The 15,502-nt window shown below is 40.0% G+C and overlaps 1 protein-coding gene across 2 annotated transcripts in view; it reads left to right on the top strand.

The window, feature by feature from the left end:
• Positions 1-15,502, top strand: part of LOC136987265 (protein mono-ADP-ribosyltransferase PARP4-like) — a 55,921-nt gene that overhangs the window by 29,428 nt on the left and 10,991 nt on the right. For both annotated transcript variants that reach the window (XM_067284973.1, XM_067284972.1), the window contains exons 11-17: positions 4,319-4,502; positions 4,578-4,734; positions 5,053-5,195; positions 5,275-5,493; positions 5,563-5,721; positions 6,367-6,486; positions 6,589-6,720. In XM_067284973.1, the coding sequence (XP_067141074.1) occupies positions 4,319-4,502; positions 4,578-4,734; positions 5,053-5,195; positions 5,275-5,493; positions 5,563-5,721; positions 6,367-6,486; positions 6,589-6,720 (1,114 nt within the window). The remainder of the gene's footprint in view (positions 1-4,318; positions 4,503-4,577; positions 4,735-5,052; positions 5,196-5,274; positions 5,494-5,562; positions 5,722-6,366; positions 6,487-6,588; positions 6,721-15,502) is intronic.

The following is a 15,502-nucleotide window of genomic DNA, read 5'->3' as shown; positions in this document are numbered from 1 at the left end:
GTATTTAGGATTCCAACAGGCCAAACTAACAGAACATACATAAATAAAGCAAAGATTAATTAATGAATACCAAATTAAGTTAAATCCTATACTCAGAACACAGTTAAAGCAATAAACACATATGTCATCCCAGTACTCACAGTGAAGATCCTTCTTACTCGTCTCGTGATCTTTACAAATGTTCCGTCCCGAGTCGTTCTTTACGCCTCGAGATTGTCCGTTTGATGGTCCGTTGAAAGTCACACCTCCACACTCGATAATTAGTTATATACAGTTTATTTACAAATATTTACAAAGATATACACTATGTAATAGCATTACGTACACTACAGTATCGAAGCTGTGATGCAGCACGTCGACTTAGCTGGCCTGGGAACACGAGTCACTCTTCCGGAGATGGCTTAACCTCGTGGCCGTCCGTCTCTACAACAACCTTTCTCCAGAGGACTTTCCAAGAGGAGAACACTCTCTCTATCCGCCTCAAAGGTCTGCCTGTTGTTAGAGACCGCCACGTACCAGGTCCCTCGCCCTTTCTCCTCGCTTTTTTGCCACCCTTCCAATTTAAGGGATTCTGGCACTGCCTCCTGCGACCAATCACTTCCTTCCCCTTCTTAGAGCCTTCCAAGACGTCCGCCCTATCTCCCGCCGACGTAGCTCACATTTGCGTCCGTGCTTTATTTATTCTTGTTTTCTCAAGCTGGCCGGCACGTGGCCAACACATTGTCCCTTAAGTGGAGACGCTCCACCTTTGATCCTTCCGGCCGTTTATGGCCCCGACCCCAGGTGGGAGCAATTACCTCAGTCGGGCGGTTTCTTTGACACAGGCCACCAAAGGCGACCTTTACACCTCCCACCGACAAGGTTCAAACTGCGCTTCAACAAAAGCCTGTTTGACATAAACAATACTACCGCGACACACAGCAATCTTTACCGTACAAATTATTTTGTTACACTACACTTCCTCCTTTCTTATTACAAGGATCAAGTTACTACAAATAATAAACTATACTAACAATATACAGTATTTAATATTTTACAGAAAAAGATATTTTACACAGTCAATAACATCTTCGGCAAATTGTCCCGTCACATTGCATTCAGAATCGCCTGGTAGATACTGATTACATCTATCCGAAGGACTTAATACCGACATAACTGCCTTGTCTGTACGATCTGGGGGTTCCGGATTGCTCCTGATTTCCCGTCTGGATAGTACGTCGATCTCATTACGATTTTTCCCTCTTCTGTGCGCGATTTTTGCCTTATTATCCCGCGCTACCAATGCCCTAGGGACCGATTGTTCCTTAAGAGGCGTGCGGTCAACTAGCCGAAGGGGAACGCTTGCCTGCCGACCATGACCCGCCTTACAATATTTTCTAGCATCGCTCTTTTTATTTGTCGTGGGGCTCGTCCTATTTTCCCCGCTTTCTTTCGCAACCGTAACCCTCGCGACTGGTTTCCGTCGCCTATTCGTTTTCGTCCGTTCGACTCTCCTCAAAACGCAATAATCGGCTGCCGAAAGTAATGCATCTGTACCGCAGCTAAGTTCGTCAGTTAATGCGCAAGTTATCAAGGCTGGAGCGTAATCATTTTTCTTTTTATTCGACCTCCCTTCTAGTCTTACAGGTATTGTCGCTAACACTGCTGATACCTGCTGCCCAAATGCGCTGATCAACTTAACCTTTCTCGCTGCCCGCGACACGTAAACAGGCACTACAGACTTCCTAATAACCGTCATATCTACCCCCGTGTCCACTATTGCAGAAAATTTATTATCTTTACAAGCGAGCAGGAGATTTTTGTTTACACTAACGGGTACGTTTCCGCTGATCGTTTCCCTGTTCACCTTTACCCTAGCTACTAGCTGCTCGTCCGATTCTACCGTTTCGTCTATTTTAACCGCTCGCGTTGCTTTAGACTTCGGTCCTTCCTCTTTAATATGTCTCCGAGGACAATCCCTTCTGAGATGACCCATTTGGTCACAGACATAGCATCTCATTCTTGATCCTCCATTGTTCGCGCTCATGCCTCCAGTTCTAGTGACTGTTCTATCCCTTTCGCGTTCAGGTATAAGTCTAACGTCACCCTTTCCCACAGCCTCCGCATGCTTATCTGCGTATCTGGCTAACTCTTCCGGTGGGAACCAGCCTTTACCTTCTTGCAACAAAACGTAACGCTTAGTGTCGGCATCTAACTTAGTCTTAAGGTGATCCGAGACCACTAATTTTGTTAGCTGCCCAAAAGAATCTACGCCTCTACTATTCAGATAATACCGATACAGATCCTCCATTCTAGCTGCAAATTGGGGCCACGTTTCTTTGCTTCCCTTTTCAGCGGAAGTGAACTCTTTGAGGTACTCAGCGGCAGACAGTCTCAGCTCGTCTAGTAGGAATTGTTTTAAGGTTTGGTAATCCCTGATCTCGTCTGCCGTAAGCCTATTTAACGCCGTTTTACATTTCTCCGATAGCACCGTTAAAACTAGCTGCCCCTGAAGTTCTTCCGGCACATCGTACGTTTGTAACACTACCTCTACGGCCCGAAACCACGACGGTACTTCCGCCTCCTTGTCTGGCATTTTAGGTAAAGCCCATCTGATTTTTCTAGCTAGGCTATCCAAGTTACCTCCCAGCTCAGAGTTATTACTAGTCCTAGATTCACTTCGTAGACGATCTCTCTCTAACTCTATTTCGCTTTTTCTAATTTCCATTTCGATTTCGCTTTTTCTAATGTCCCTTTCAATTTCCTGTTTTTAATTTCTATTTCTTTGTTTTTAGTAGTCTATTTCGGCTAGTCTAATCTGCAAGCGTAACTTCTCTAACTCGTCAGACTCACGTCCCCTCTATTTCATTCTGGTTGTCTGTAACCTCGACCTCGGGGTCCAAAATTTCCCTTTCTGGCTCCGTATCCATTTCCTGGGATTGACTAAGATCAGCCCGACCTCCCTGATCCTCAGAACATGGCATACCCCTTTTTGACCCTTGAGTCCTTCCGCGTCCCGGCATTCTGAATACAAATAATCAAGAACAACTTACCAATGTTGAGTTCTGTTCCGCCTTGATTTCCGGCTACTCTTCCTTCCGTAAGTATCCAAATCTCGAATGTGGGCTCAGTACTTTCCTGTCGTCTTGCGAGAATCTCCTGAAGATTTGCAAGAATATCCTGTCGAAGACTGCGCCAGTGAAGATCCTTCTTACTCGTCTCGTGATCTTTACAAATGTTCCGTCCCGAGTCGTTCTTTACGCCTCGAGATTGTCCGTTTGATGGTCCGTTGAAAGTCACACCTCCACACTCGATAATTAGTTATATACAGTTTATTTACAAATATTTACAAAGATATACACTATGTAATAGCATTACGTACACTACAGTATCGAAGCTGTGATGCAGCACGTCGACTTAGCTGGCCTGGGAACACGAGTCACTCTTCCGGAGATGGCTTAACCTCGTGGCCGTCCGTCTCTACAACAACCTTTCTCCAGAGGACTTTCCAAGAGGAGAACACTCTCTCTATCCGCCTCAAAGGTCTGCCTGTTGTTAGAGACCGCCACGTACCAGGTCCCTCGCCCTTTCTCCTCGCTTTTTTGCCACCCTTCCAATTTAAGGGATTCTGGCACTGCCTCCTGCGACCAATCACTTCCTTTCCCTTCTTAGAGCCTTCCAAGACGTCCGCCCTATCTCCCGCCGACGTAGCTCACATTTGCGTCCGTGCTTTATTTATTCTTGTTTTCTCAAGCTGGCCGGCACGTGGCCAACACATTGTCCCTTAAGTGGAGACGCTCCACCTTTGATCCTTCCGGCCGTTTATGGCCCCGACCCCAGGTGGGAGCAATTACCTCAGTCGGGCGGTTTCTTTGACACAGGCCACCAAAGGCGACCTTTACACTCACATAATTAACATGTTTGACTATATGACTTTGAATAACACATGTCTGGAAGAAAAGATCAGATGGAGTTACATGCAGTATAACTGGTAAAGCATCTGCATGATGTATTAAAGATGCAAAATCAAGTCCATTCTGAGTCATTCTTTTCTTCCATAAAATTCTAAATTATTAATTTTAATCTAAATTAATTTCTGGTTAATAAATTTAATAGAAGATGAATTTTAAGTGTCTGCCTTTAAACTAAACTATTTAGTTTATGTAATGAATTAGCAATCACAATATAGTCTGAAAAATATGGCAGTTATGTATTTATATATTAATATGGGGCTTGGCAATTATTTATACAGTTTGTAATAATTATAGTAAATGAAAATCTGTTAATCTAATATTATTAGTATTATAATATTGAAATGTATATTTTAACTTAATTTTAGTTCTTGCATTAAATATTCTGCTGTAAATAAAATGAGGAATACCAGATTTATCCTGGTTTGTGAAGTTGCATTAGGAAAAGTATACCATACAAATAAGTTTCAGATTTCTCTGGTTAAGCCTCCAGAAGGATTTGAAAGTGTTCATGGAATTAAAACATCTGATTCTGAAGTATCTGATTTTCAGGTGAAATTATAGTTATTGCCTTTAATTATTAAGAATTATTTCATTAAATCTTATTGTTATTTTGTGTTACAACAGGATAACGAATTTGTTATATATGATCCTTGTCAACAACAATTAAAATATTTGATTGAATTTTCATTGCCAGAGGATGATGTGAAACCTTTTCCAGATTTCACAGAGCTTTTAGTAGAAGAACCTTCTCTTAAATTTGATAAAAATCATATTAATTTAGGTAAAATGTATTTACAGATATGTTGAATCTATAAAATTAAGTAGATTAAGTTGACAAACAATTTCCAAAGAAAGTAATTTGTTTTGAAAGTCTATAAAACTGAATGAAATATAATATCTATATCATATGGCAAATTTTAAATATATTAATTTATGCTGTATATCAGCAAATTCAAGTAGAATTTATAAAATTTAATATTAAAATTGTAAAATAAATTAGATACAAATTTGCATCTTTAAAAATACTAAAATATTTTTGTTTTCAGCTGATTGTTTACTTTAACTTTCATTAAATAAAATATTATTTTATTATTTACAGATTTTGAAACTGAAGAGAATTTAAGTGTGGAAAGTAATAAAAAAATAGAAGCTGGCTTGAAATTAATAAATAATGTAGAAAATATTGATGTTCCCTTAAAATCAGTTGATGTTCAAGCAAAAATAATCGATTTAGTGTCTGAAGTATTACAGATAAACTATATAAAAAATTTATTTATGTAATTTATTAATCTACAAAATTAATATATTAATTTCTATACAGGTAATTGTTCTGCAAGTGTATGAAAACAACAATGATAGCTCTGTGGAAGCCAAATATATTTTTCCTTTAGAAGTAGGAGCAGCTGTTTGTGGCTTTGAAGCATTCATAAATGATAAACATATTGTTGGTGAGATAAAAGAGAAAGAAACTGCTCATAAAGAATATAAAGAGGCCATTAAGGAAGGGCATGGGGCATATCTTATGGATGAAGAACAACCAGTAAGTACAGTATTCTAATTGGAAACATTAATGCTCATACAAAAATATCATTATTATGTTATTTTTCAGAATGTATTTACTGTAAGTGTTGGTAATATTCCCCCTAAAACTACAGTGATCATTAAAATTACGTACATAATAGAATTGCCTGTAATCGATGAGGTGATAAATTTTAATATACCTGGTACTGTTGCACCTTGGCATTCACAATTGATTACTGAAACTCAGGTAAGTTAATAATTCAATATAAAATGATTAAATTTAATTTAACTAATAAGAATTTTACATAAACTATATTTTAAAACTATATGGAAATATCTTAATTTGATGCAGTTTATCCAAACTTACATGGCATTAAAAGATATAAAATTGAGTAAATACTTTCAACTTATTCAATATTTTAAATGTTAAAAAACAGAATGATTCATTCTGTAGTCAGTTGTATAAAATGTTTTACAGTAATATGCATTGCTTTGATACTGAAAGACCAAGAATATATTGCAAGGGTGTAGATTTTATAAAACATTGTTAGTTTAGATGATACTTATATCTTTAACAGCAATGGCTAATTAATATAGCTGCACAATTTTTATTAATGCTGCTCATCTGTGCTGCTGTGATAAAATATAAATTAATCGTTAACATGAGTAAATAGAAACAAAGAAACTGTGGTAATAATTATAAACACGATGCTGCACAATATATTTGTATTTTAGATTTAATGCCAATTAATACTTCAAAAAATAATAATGTAAGTTATAAAATTAGTTTTCAAAAAAATTTTTGGTAGTTAGTTTATTAAGATGATTTTAAATTTTTGAATGAATTTTTAATAAAACATTTATTTTATTATTAAGTTTTGTTTTTAAATAGGATGTAATGTCATCTGTAAATCTAATGGATATGAAAGGTTCATTTTCACTAAAAATATCTGTAGACATGCCTTTTCCCATTCATATTATTTCTTCTCCAACACACAAAATTATGACAAAGGTAAATTCTTTATGTACTTATTACTTAAATTATTAAGTTTAAAATTAAGACTATTATATAATTTATACAAAATTTATGAATTATGTTTCTTTGCACTTCTAGAGAACAGAAACAAAAGCTGTAGTGAAACTTGAAAATTCAATATTAGGTAATGGATTCACATTATGTATAAGTTTGAAAGAAGTTCATGTTCCAAGAATGTGGATTGAAAATACTTCTGAAGAAGACTCACAGGTATGTTAAATAATATGTAATAAATCGTGTTATAAATATATCTGTTTTGGTAAATATTAGTGCAATTTGAAATGATGGAAACATGTATTTTAGTTAAATAAATATCAGAAATTATTTTTGATTTTGTAATCTAAGTGAAGAATATTGAACTGTTTATAATTAGTCTTGATAATATAAATCCAAAACTATTTTTTCCAAATTATAATAGTAAAATGATCAGTCTATTTTTTGGTATCAGATAAAGTCAATTTATTTATAATACAAAGATAGAGTAGAAGTAAAGGAATATCTCTAAATTGATTTCAGTTTAAGGTTTGTTTATTTTTGTGAGCAGTAGAACTGCCTTTTTCATAACCATTTTGGATTTGGTCACAATGAGGGAAGGGAGGTGGTGAGGTTCATGACCAACAAATACAAGAGAGTCTGTGAAAAATTCCTGGGGTTTTTTGATTGCCTTGATTTGATACCCTGATCTCCAAGAGCAATAAGATGATACTTTAACTATCTCAGCCACATACATGGCCATTTCAAGTTCATAATAGTTTAATCATAAAATTTTGAATGTTCTAATATTATTATTTGTTTTACTTTTGTATTGTAATCATATATTAGTAAACTGTATCATATTTAACTTTGTAGTATCTACAGTTATGAAGTTAAAGTAATTGGTCTGAAATTTTTCAAATTTCAGCCCCATACATTCCCTCTATTGTCTCTCTGTCCATCTTTTATTAATCATGAGAACAGAGATAGATGAAAATCGAAACCAGATATGGAAAGTTAAGGGCCCTGGTTAAATATGTATGAACTTCCAGTCTGGACTGGAAGTTACATGATTTCAATTAAAAATAACTTTCAAGAATCATATTGATAAACTAGTTAAATCCCTGGCTATCAGATTGGCTATTTTATGGCAATTTTGTAAGCCCATCTTTAATAAAAGAGCATCGAGGACCATTTTTTATGTTAATTTTCAACCTTGCATTTGTGAGTTTGCCGACAGGGTGCCGACTATGTCAAGAGGGTCGAGCGGTCGCGAAGGGTCGTATGTGGGCGACCGGCACTGAGACAGACTCTACGGTTACAAGAAACCGTTTATTTGACACGAAAGAAGCTTACAAGATTTCCGCGATCTTGGAAGTTCTAGGTCGGCAGCAGTCTCTGGGTCTTCCTCTCCTTTCGAATATAGTCTCATTTTGAAGGAGTGTCCCTAGGTCGCGAATGGCCAGTTCCCTCGACGACTCCGCGACTCCAGGACGATGCGGTCGACTTCCGTTGATGGAAAGATGTCGATCCGAGGTCGGGAGACGGAGACGAAGATGGGCACCAGACACACACACAACAATAGATCCGTCACTTGGAACTTTCGGGAGAAGAAGCCCTCGCGTCCTTGAATTCTCAGGTTTTATCTGTTTTCCTCCGATTCCGCTTTCCGATTGGTCTCTTCTCGTCACCTGGTGACAATTCGAAACCTTTCGGGGGCGCAGGAGAGGTCAAAATCGAAGTTTAATTCGATTCCCACTCGGAGATAGACGATCTACGTTTCCCCATTGTTCTATTGTTTAACAGTTCGCGTCGTTTTCCTTAAGAAAAACTATTTCTAACTTCTATTTTTTTTTTCTCTAAAAAAAAATAATTTTTTTCTAAAAATAAATGATTTTAACGCGAATTTCAGTGAGGTTCGGACCTATCCAGAGCCTCACAGAGCTTCCCGCCAATTTAAAATGTCGTAACGGAATAACGACATTTTAGCTGGCAGCTCTGGAAGCTGACAGTCCTTTCTCCCTTTGTTTGCCAAGTGACGTAACAGCGATACTTGTCTGAGAATCCAGCCTTCTCTGGCGCGCGTTCGGTTTCGAGTTACACCAAAGTTTTTTTTTTCGATACATTATTGAATGGTATAGAATATCGTTTACAATTCATCGAAATGTTTGTGTAACATCACATGTCTGTTTATAAGATTGGTTACAAATAATCAAATAACAATCACGGTCATCGAATAATATTTTAACAACATAAATGATCGACAAACTATTTTCTAAAACATGTGAGTTTTTTTTTCGTTTTTCGTTTTCAGACTGAGCAATTCACACAATCTCAAAATTTTCAGAAAATGGTCTGAAACGGAGGGGGGAGGAATGGAATGTATTCGTGTTCCCTTCCTAATTTTTCGGAACATCTGATTCAGAAATCTGATAACAGGTTCAACGTTTAGTTTAATTCGCCTGTTTCAATCAGAATTGGAACTTGGGAACTTCATAGCCATTCAGGTGCACGTGTAGCGCGGAGTTCTCTGGATCTAAGTTGAAGACACGTGCTTTTCGAAGCTATGCATCTAGTTCCGTTCCAAGTTTTCTGAAAAACTTCGTCTTTACCATGGGGGTCAAATCTTTTCCATTTTTTTTTTTTTTTTTTTTTTTTTTTGTACTGGACCGAAAGAGGATCATGGAGCTTCTGCATTGACGGTGTGCAGTTGTGATCTTGCCAATGTCTTTACGGCCATAACTTCCGGATGTCAGTCTCTTGAACCAGTGACAGTTCTCTATCATCGGTTTTCCGACGCAGATTACCGCTAATCAAGGTCACACAGTTCAGAGTGTTATTCCGTAACTTCCGTTTGATCTGGTCAGAGTCTATTCGCAGTCTCGACTGTGACAGGTATGATCAATCATCATGTACGCAAAAAAGGAAAAAATTTTCTGACATTTTGACTATATAAATTACTCAATCTATAACAGAAGTTTTCATCAATGTTTTGATCACGACAAAATTGTTTTCCGATGAGCGCGAATCAAATAGAAGATCATCGTTAAGTTTTCTCGAGAGTGATCAAATCCTCATTCTCTCTAGGACAGACAAAGTGACAATTTTCTGTCATCTATCCTAAGTGTGAGAAAATTTTGGAAAGGCGTTGACCAAGGAGATAAGTCGCTTCCCCGACATGACTCTCTTCCCTTGACCAGTGTAGGCTCAATCGTGAGCGCTTCGTAAGGGATGGACAGAACAGTTTACACGAAACAAAAACAATACTATGGCTCCCTTTCGAAATGCACCACGCTCACATTGACTTGAATTCCGATTCGCGACAATTTTAACATTTAAGCACGTTTTTTGCATACATTTTTTTTCAGCGACAATTTTTATTTTCAGAAAACGTGAATTCAATTAAAATTAACATTCGCTTTTGTTTTTATGATGATCTCTCCTCTCCAGAATGAAAGTTCATCATTCACAGTTCGCAAAACCGGACCGATAGAAAAAAGAGAGTAGGATACCGTAATTGCTTGTAATCTTAACCTTAGGTTAAAGTTGCTATATTTTTTTTCGCAATTGACAATCTGCTTGCTTTGCGTCTACCTTGGGACTGAGAAAAGCTAAGCATCTAGTTGCGGTCGCATTGGCCTGTTTCCGGGCTAATACTGTCAGAAAATCCTCTACATAAAGTGCCTGTTCTAAATTTCAATCGACTTCGGATTCGATTTGCCTATTCTGCGATTGATGAAAGAGTATCTACTGAAATAATTAGCCTATATCGCAATGAATACGATGGATTTATAATCGGAACCTGCAACGCATTGGCCTCGATTTCCACTCGACTAGAGATGGCAGAGGGACGTCCTTTTCTCCATACCAATCGGGCGACAGTGGTTGCATGTTATGAGGTTGCGAAAAGCATTGCAGCGAATTCGGATAGGGGTGTGCGTTTCCTACTTCGCTATTCCCTCGTTCCATGGGTTGTCCTGTTTGTTTATTCTGAATATTATCTTTGCGCACCAGTTAGCGGTACTGACAATGTTCGATTATCTAACAATTTTTCCTAAAGTTTTAAACTGTTTAAAATTTTGACCCATCTTTGCACCGAACGCAGATTTCTTATGGAGTTTCACTCTTCCCGAATCCATTAGGTTATTCTCCGTCGTTTCAGCTTCGCGCCTGACAAAACTATGCATTCTGCTAGTCACTCGTTTCTTCCCTAATGGCTACCTTTAGAGCTTTTGTGAATGAAGCAGTGCCAAGCATCCTGACGCTCAGTTTAATGTTTTTACTTATATTTTGAAAAACTGACCTCGGAACATCTTGCCTACTTCCGCTGCTGGCACTATTTTATAGTGGCGTTTTGTTGCTCGGTCAAGCCTATTTATTCTATCATTGTCGCACCTGCGAGCTTGCGCTTGGTTAACTAAAGCATTTCTGCGGGATCATCCAGCTAAGCTCGATATTTTTTTAAGGGATCGAAGAAGTCATAATACGCTTACTTTCACCGAATAAAGCAGGTATCATTCCTCCCAAGGCCAATGAAAGAGAACTGCTAACTAACTCGCGAGTTCGCGCCGAAGTGTCTGTCTCAGCATCTATCGTTCCGACCCACCTTTAACTCAATTTCGGGGCGAAATTTTGATGTCGGCATCCTCAACTATAGTGTGGGCCCGCTGAATTTGTGCAAATTCTGCATTTAAAATCCCACTTCTCTGACACCAGTGTGGTGGGATGATCCCAACCTTTTCCGGGGAAAGCGGGCGCATCTCCGACTTTTTTGATACGTTGGACGAGGTAGCCAGCTTAGCGGGATGGACCGCGAGACAGAAATTAGGTATCGCGAAATGCAAACTAGCGGGCGTAGCCAGAGATTTTGCATGGAGGGACATGCAGATGAAAAGCGTTATCGCGTACGACGAGTTTCGACGATTAATGGTGCAGAGGTTTAACCAAGAACCGTATTCGATTCGCGTGCAAAAATTTCACGCTTGCGTCCAGAGACGGGAAGAAAAGGTGCAAGAATTTGCGGTTAGGTTGCAAACTCTAGCCAGCGCGACGACCATCCAACACACGGGAACGACAGAGCAGGAGCACGCCACCATAAGACAATGTCTGCAGCGGGAGCTAGATGAAAAGCTTCACGTCCAATTTTTGTACGGACTAAACGAGAAGCATAAAAGAAATGTTATGGCACAAGACCCTCCCACATTCGCAGAAGCATTAAGGATAGCGATTAGGGAGGAAACGATCGAACAGCTAACGGGGAAAAATAGGAATTTGGTTGCGGGCGTAGAGGAAACGCAGGACGATCACGCACTAGAAAGGGAGAACAAAAACGTAACCCAAGAACCCGCGCTGGATGCGAAAATCGAGCAAATTTCGAGGCAACTCGAAGATTTAGGAAAAAAATTTGAGAAGCGCATTTCAAAAGAACCAATAAATAATCCTCGTAAGGAGGCGTACACGCAATTTAGGCAAACACCCCAATCCGCTACTACACCCAATTTTGGAAGGGGAAAAGCGCAGAATTATTCGAGCGGGCAACGCCAACCACGGCCTCCGAACTTTTCTAGACCCCCGGGTGGGCGATCATTTAGGCCCTCTCCCGCGAATTTCTATCCAAGGCCGTTGTGGCAATACCGCGGACCGAACCCTTTTCCACTAACGGGACAAGTAGACCGGGAAAAACCCTTGCCTTTTGTCCATTCATATCAGGTATGGCCGGAATTTAACCAGTGCGATCAGTCGGTGTCTAGGAAACAAACCCCGATAGCACCCTTTCCAAACCCATTGTATTTACAATATACGGGTCGTGCTCCTTTTTATCAGGCCCATTATAGGCAGTTTGGGCAAAATGAAGGGCAAAATTGGGAACAAACGCCTTATTTTCCGGCGCGGTACGATCAGGATTGGCCGGAAGGGAGTTACGCGACGCCGCGAACACCGTTTGGGGCGACCGCCAGCAAATGCCTAGCCTTGCCAAGTTCAGAAGGAAGCGGCGAACAAGCCGATTATCAGAGGGAAGGAAGGCGAGATAGTTCAAAAGGGAATCGCGGCGATAGAGTTATCACGGTTAAAGTTAGAGATCAACCACGCGACTGGGAACGGTTACAGGAGGAAGCGCGCAATACAATCCCATTAGCGGGAGTCGGGAGATCAAAGAGTGAGGATTCTCCGCTGGAATTACCGCCGTGTACCTTGGTCTGCGAAATAGAAAGTAAAAGAACGCGACTAACGATAGATACGGGCGCAGCCGTTACATTAGTATCTAAAACTCTCTTTCCTGATTTGAGCAAAGTGCAGAAAGCGGAAACGAGCGCGGTAGAGTTAATAAGCGTAACAGGGCATGAAATAGAAACAATGGGAAAATATAACATAAAATTTAAAATTGGCAACCTAGCGTTTTCGCACGACTGTTACGTGGTAGACCCTAAAATAACCGAGCCAAATGAGGGAATTTTAGGAAGGGATATAATTGAGAAATATGATATAACCATATCCATTAAAAATGCGAAGCTAATATTCCCAACGGGAGATGAGATAACCTTTTGGGGATTAGCGAGTTTTCACAACAAAGTTAGTAATCCGCGAAGATTAGAAACAAGGGATAATAGACAGAAAGAGAAGAAGCCACATGTTAGGGTCGAGGAAAATGTGACACGATTAGACTATGTTGGCGAAGTTAGGAACAAGTTTAATAAATGTAACAAATATAAAAGACAAAGAAAAGGTAGCCGCGTGCGGATAAGCAAACAGAGAAACAATTTAGAAACTCTAAACCAAAGTTCAGCGGTTAGAAAAAACAAAAGGGAAGATGACGCTCCGAAAGACGTCGTGTTGTTAAACGATTGCGTAATTCCTCCGCGATCGGAAGTCATTGTGGAAGGAAATGTGAGAGGAGAAGTCGTTAACCAGGTAGGAGTAGTAGAACCTTGCACCTTAGACCGAGAAGAAACGTTTATAGCAGGGATCTTAGTGAAAACACAACACCGCGGTAAAATACCGATTAGAATTATGAATGTTGCAACTCAACCTATTAAATTAAATAGAGGAAGTAAAGTAGGCACCTTTTTTAAGGCGGAGGAAGAAACAAAGGAAATGGGCGAACGAAATAATGCATTACGTCCTAAGGGAAAGGAGTTAACTAGAGCTCAAGTAGCAAATTTATTCGATTTAAGCGAAATAGGGAAGGACAAACTGACCCCTCTGCTGGACCTATTGTATAAATACAGACAGGTATTTGCGAGGGATGATTTTGACTTGGGCTATTGCAATTTTGCCGAGCATAAGATAGATACGGGCGATAGTCCTCCACTCTATCGGGCTCCATATCGCATTCCCTATGCGCAGCGAGAAGTTATGGACAAATTAATTGAAGACATGATGGAGAGTGGGGTAGTTGAACCCTCCAGCTCCCCATGGTCATCGCCAGCTTTATTAGTCAAGAAAGCTGATTCGAGCTATCGATTTGTGGTAGATTATAGGCAATTAAATAAAGTGACGAAGGTAGATCCATACCCCTTGCCATTGATTCAGGAATCATTGAGCTTATTGGGCAAGACCAAATATTATTCTACTATGGACACGTTGAGTGGCTATTGGCAACTGCCGCTGAGCCCGGATTCAAAAGAGAAAACGGGGTTCAGTACTCCATCGGGGCATTACCACTTTAATCGCCTCGCGATGGGTTTATGCAACGCAGCGGCCACATTCCAAAGGTGCGCCGATTTGATATTAAGTGGGCTGAAGAACAAAATATGCTTAGTATATATGGATGACATCCTTGTGTTTAGTCCCGACTTCCACTCTCATCTAGAGAGGTTAGAACTAGTCTTCCAAAGATTAGCCGTAGCGGGATTAAAACTTAAGCCTAGGAAATGTCACTTTTTAAAGAGACAGATAAAATTTTTGGGACATGAGGTCTCCGAAGCGGGAATCCGACCGGATTCGGGAAAAATAGAATCTGTTCGAGACTTCCCACGGCCGAGAAATGAGCGAGATGTCCGGGCATTTTTGGGATTGACTGGATACTATCGAAGACATATAGCCCAATACGCGAAAATGTCAAGGCCTCTCTCCGAGCTTTTGAAGAAAGAAACGAAATTCCAATGGCAAGAGGAACAGGAGTCAGCTTTTGAGAGATTGAAGAAAGCGTTGACCTCTGCTCCGCTTCTGCGATCGCCTGACTTTAGTCGACCCTTCATTATAGCAACAGACGCATCCAATGTAGCAATAGGCGCTGTGTTGTCGCAGGAGGACGAAAGCGGCGACCTACCAGTGGCTTACGCGAGCCGCTTGCTCAAGAAAGCCGAGCGAAACTACAGCACGACGGAGAAGGAATGTCTAGCCGTCATCTGGGCCATAAAGTATTTTAGGCCATATTTGTATGGTCGGAAGTTTAAAATTATAACCGATCACCGGCCTCTAAAATGGCTTATCAACGTGAAGGATGAGAGCTCAAGGTTGAGCAGATGGAATCTGGCTCTGCAGGAGTACCAGTTTGAAATAGTTCATCGTCCAGGAAAGGCGCACACCAATGCCGATGCATTGAGTAGGGTGCCGATTTCCTCCATTGACGAGTTACTCCCAATATTCAGCAAGGCCCAGATCAGAGAACAACAGCAAAAAGATCCCTTTTGCATAGAGATTAGACGGAAATTAACCGACCGTTCCCAGTCACCAGAACAGAGTCCGAGTCCCGAGAGTAGTGAGTTCTACTTAGATACGGAACAGACGTTGTATCATAGGAAGTCTAACCCTGACAGAAATGAAATATGGGACAGATTGGTTATACCCAGGAACATGGTCGAATATGTCTTGAAGATGTTCCACGACATCCCTAGTTCAGGACACCTGGGGGCGAAGAAACTAAAGAAAAAATTGCACACTCAATTCTACTGGACCGACATGAACAAGGACATAGCTCACTATTGTCAATCATGTCAGGAATGTAGTATGCGAAAGAGACCGCAGCACGGGCATCAGGCACCCTTGCAAATTTTTCCCCGTATTACTAAGGTATTCG

Source organism: Centruroides vittatus, unplaced genomic scaffold (genome assembly GCF_030686945.1).
Source record: "Centruroides vittatus isolate TY-2023 unplaced genomic scaffold, ASM3068694v2 scaffold_149, whole genome shotgun sequence".
In the NCBI taxonomy this organism is placed as follows: Eukaryota; Metazoa; Arthropoda; class Arachnida; order Scorpiones; family Buthidae; genus Centruroides; species Centruroides vittatus.
The sequence above is the reverse complement of the archived record's forward strand: the minus strand, read 5'-3'. Positions and strand labels throughout refer to the sequence as shown.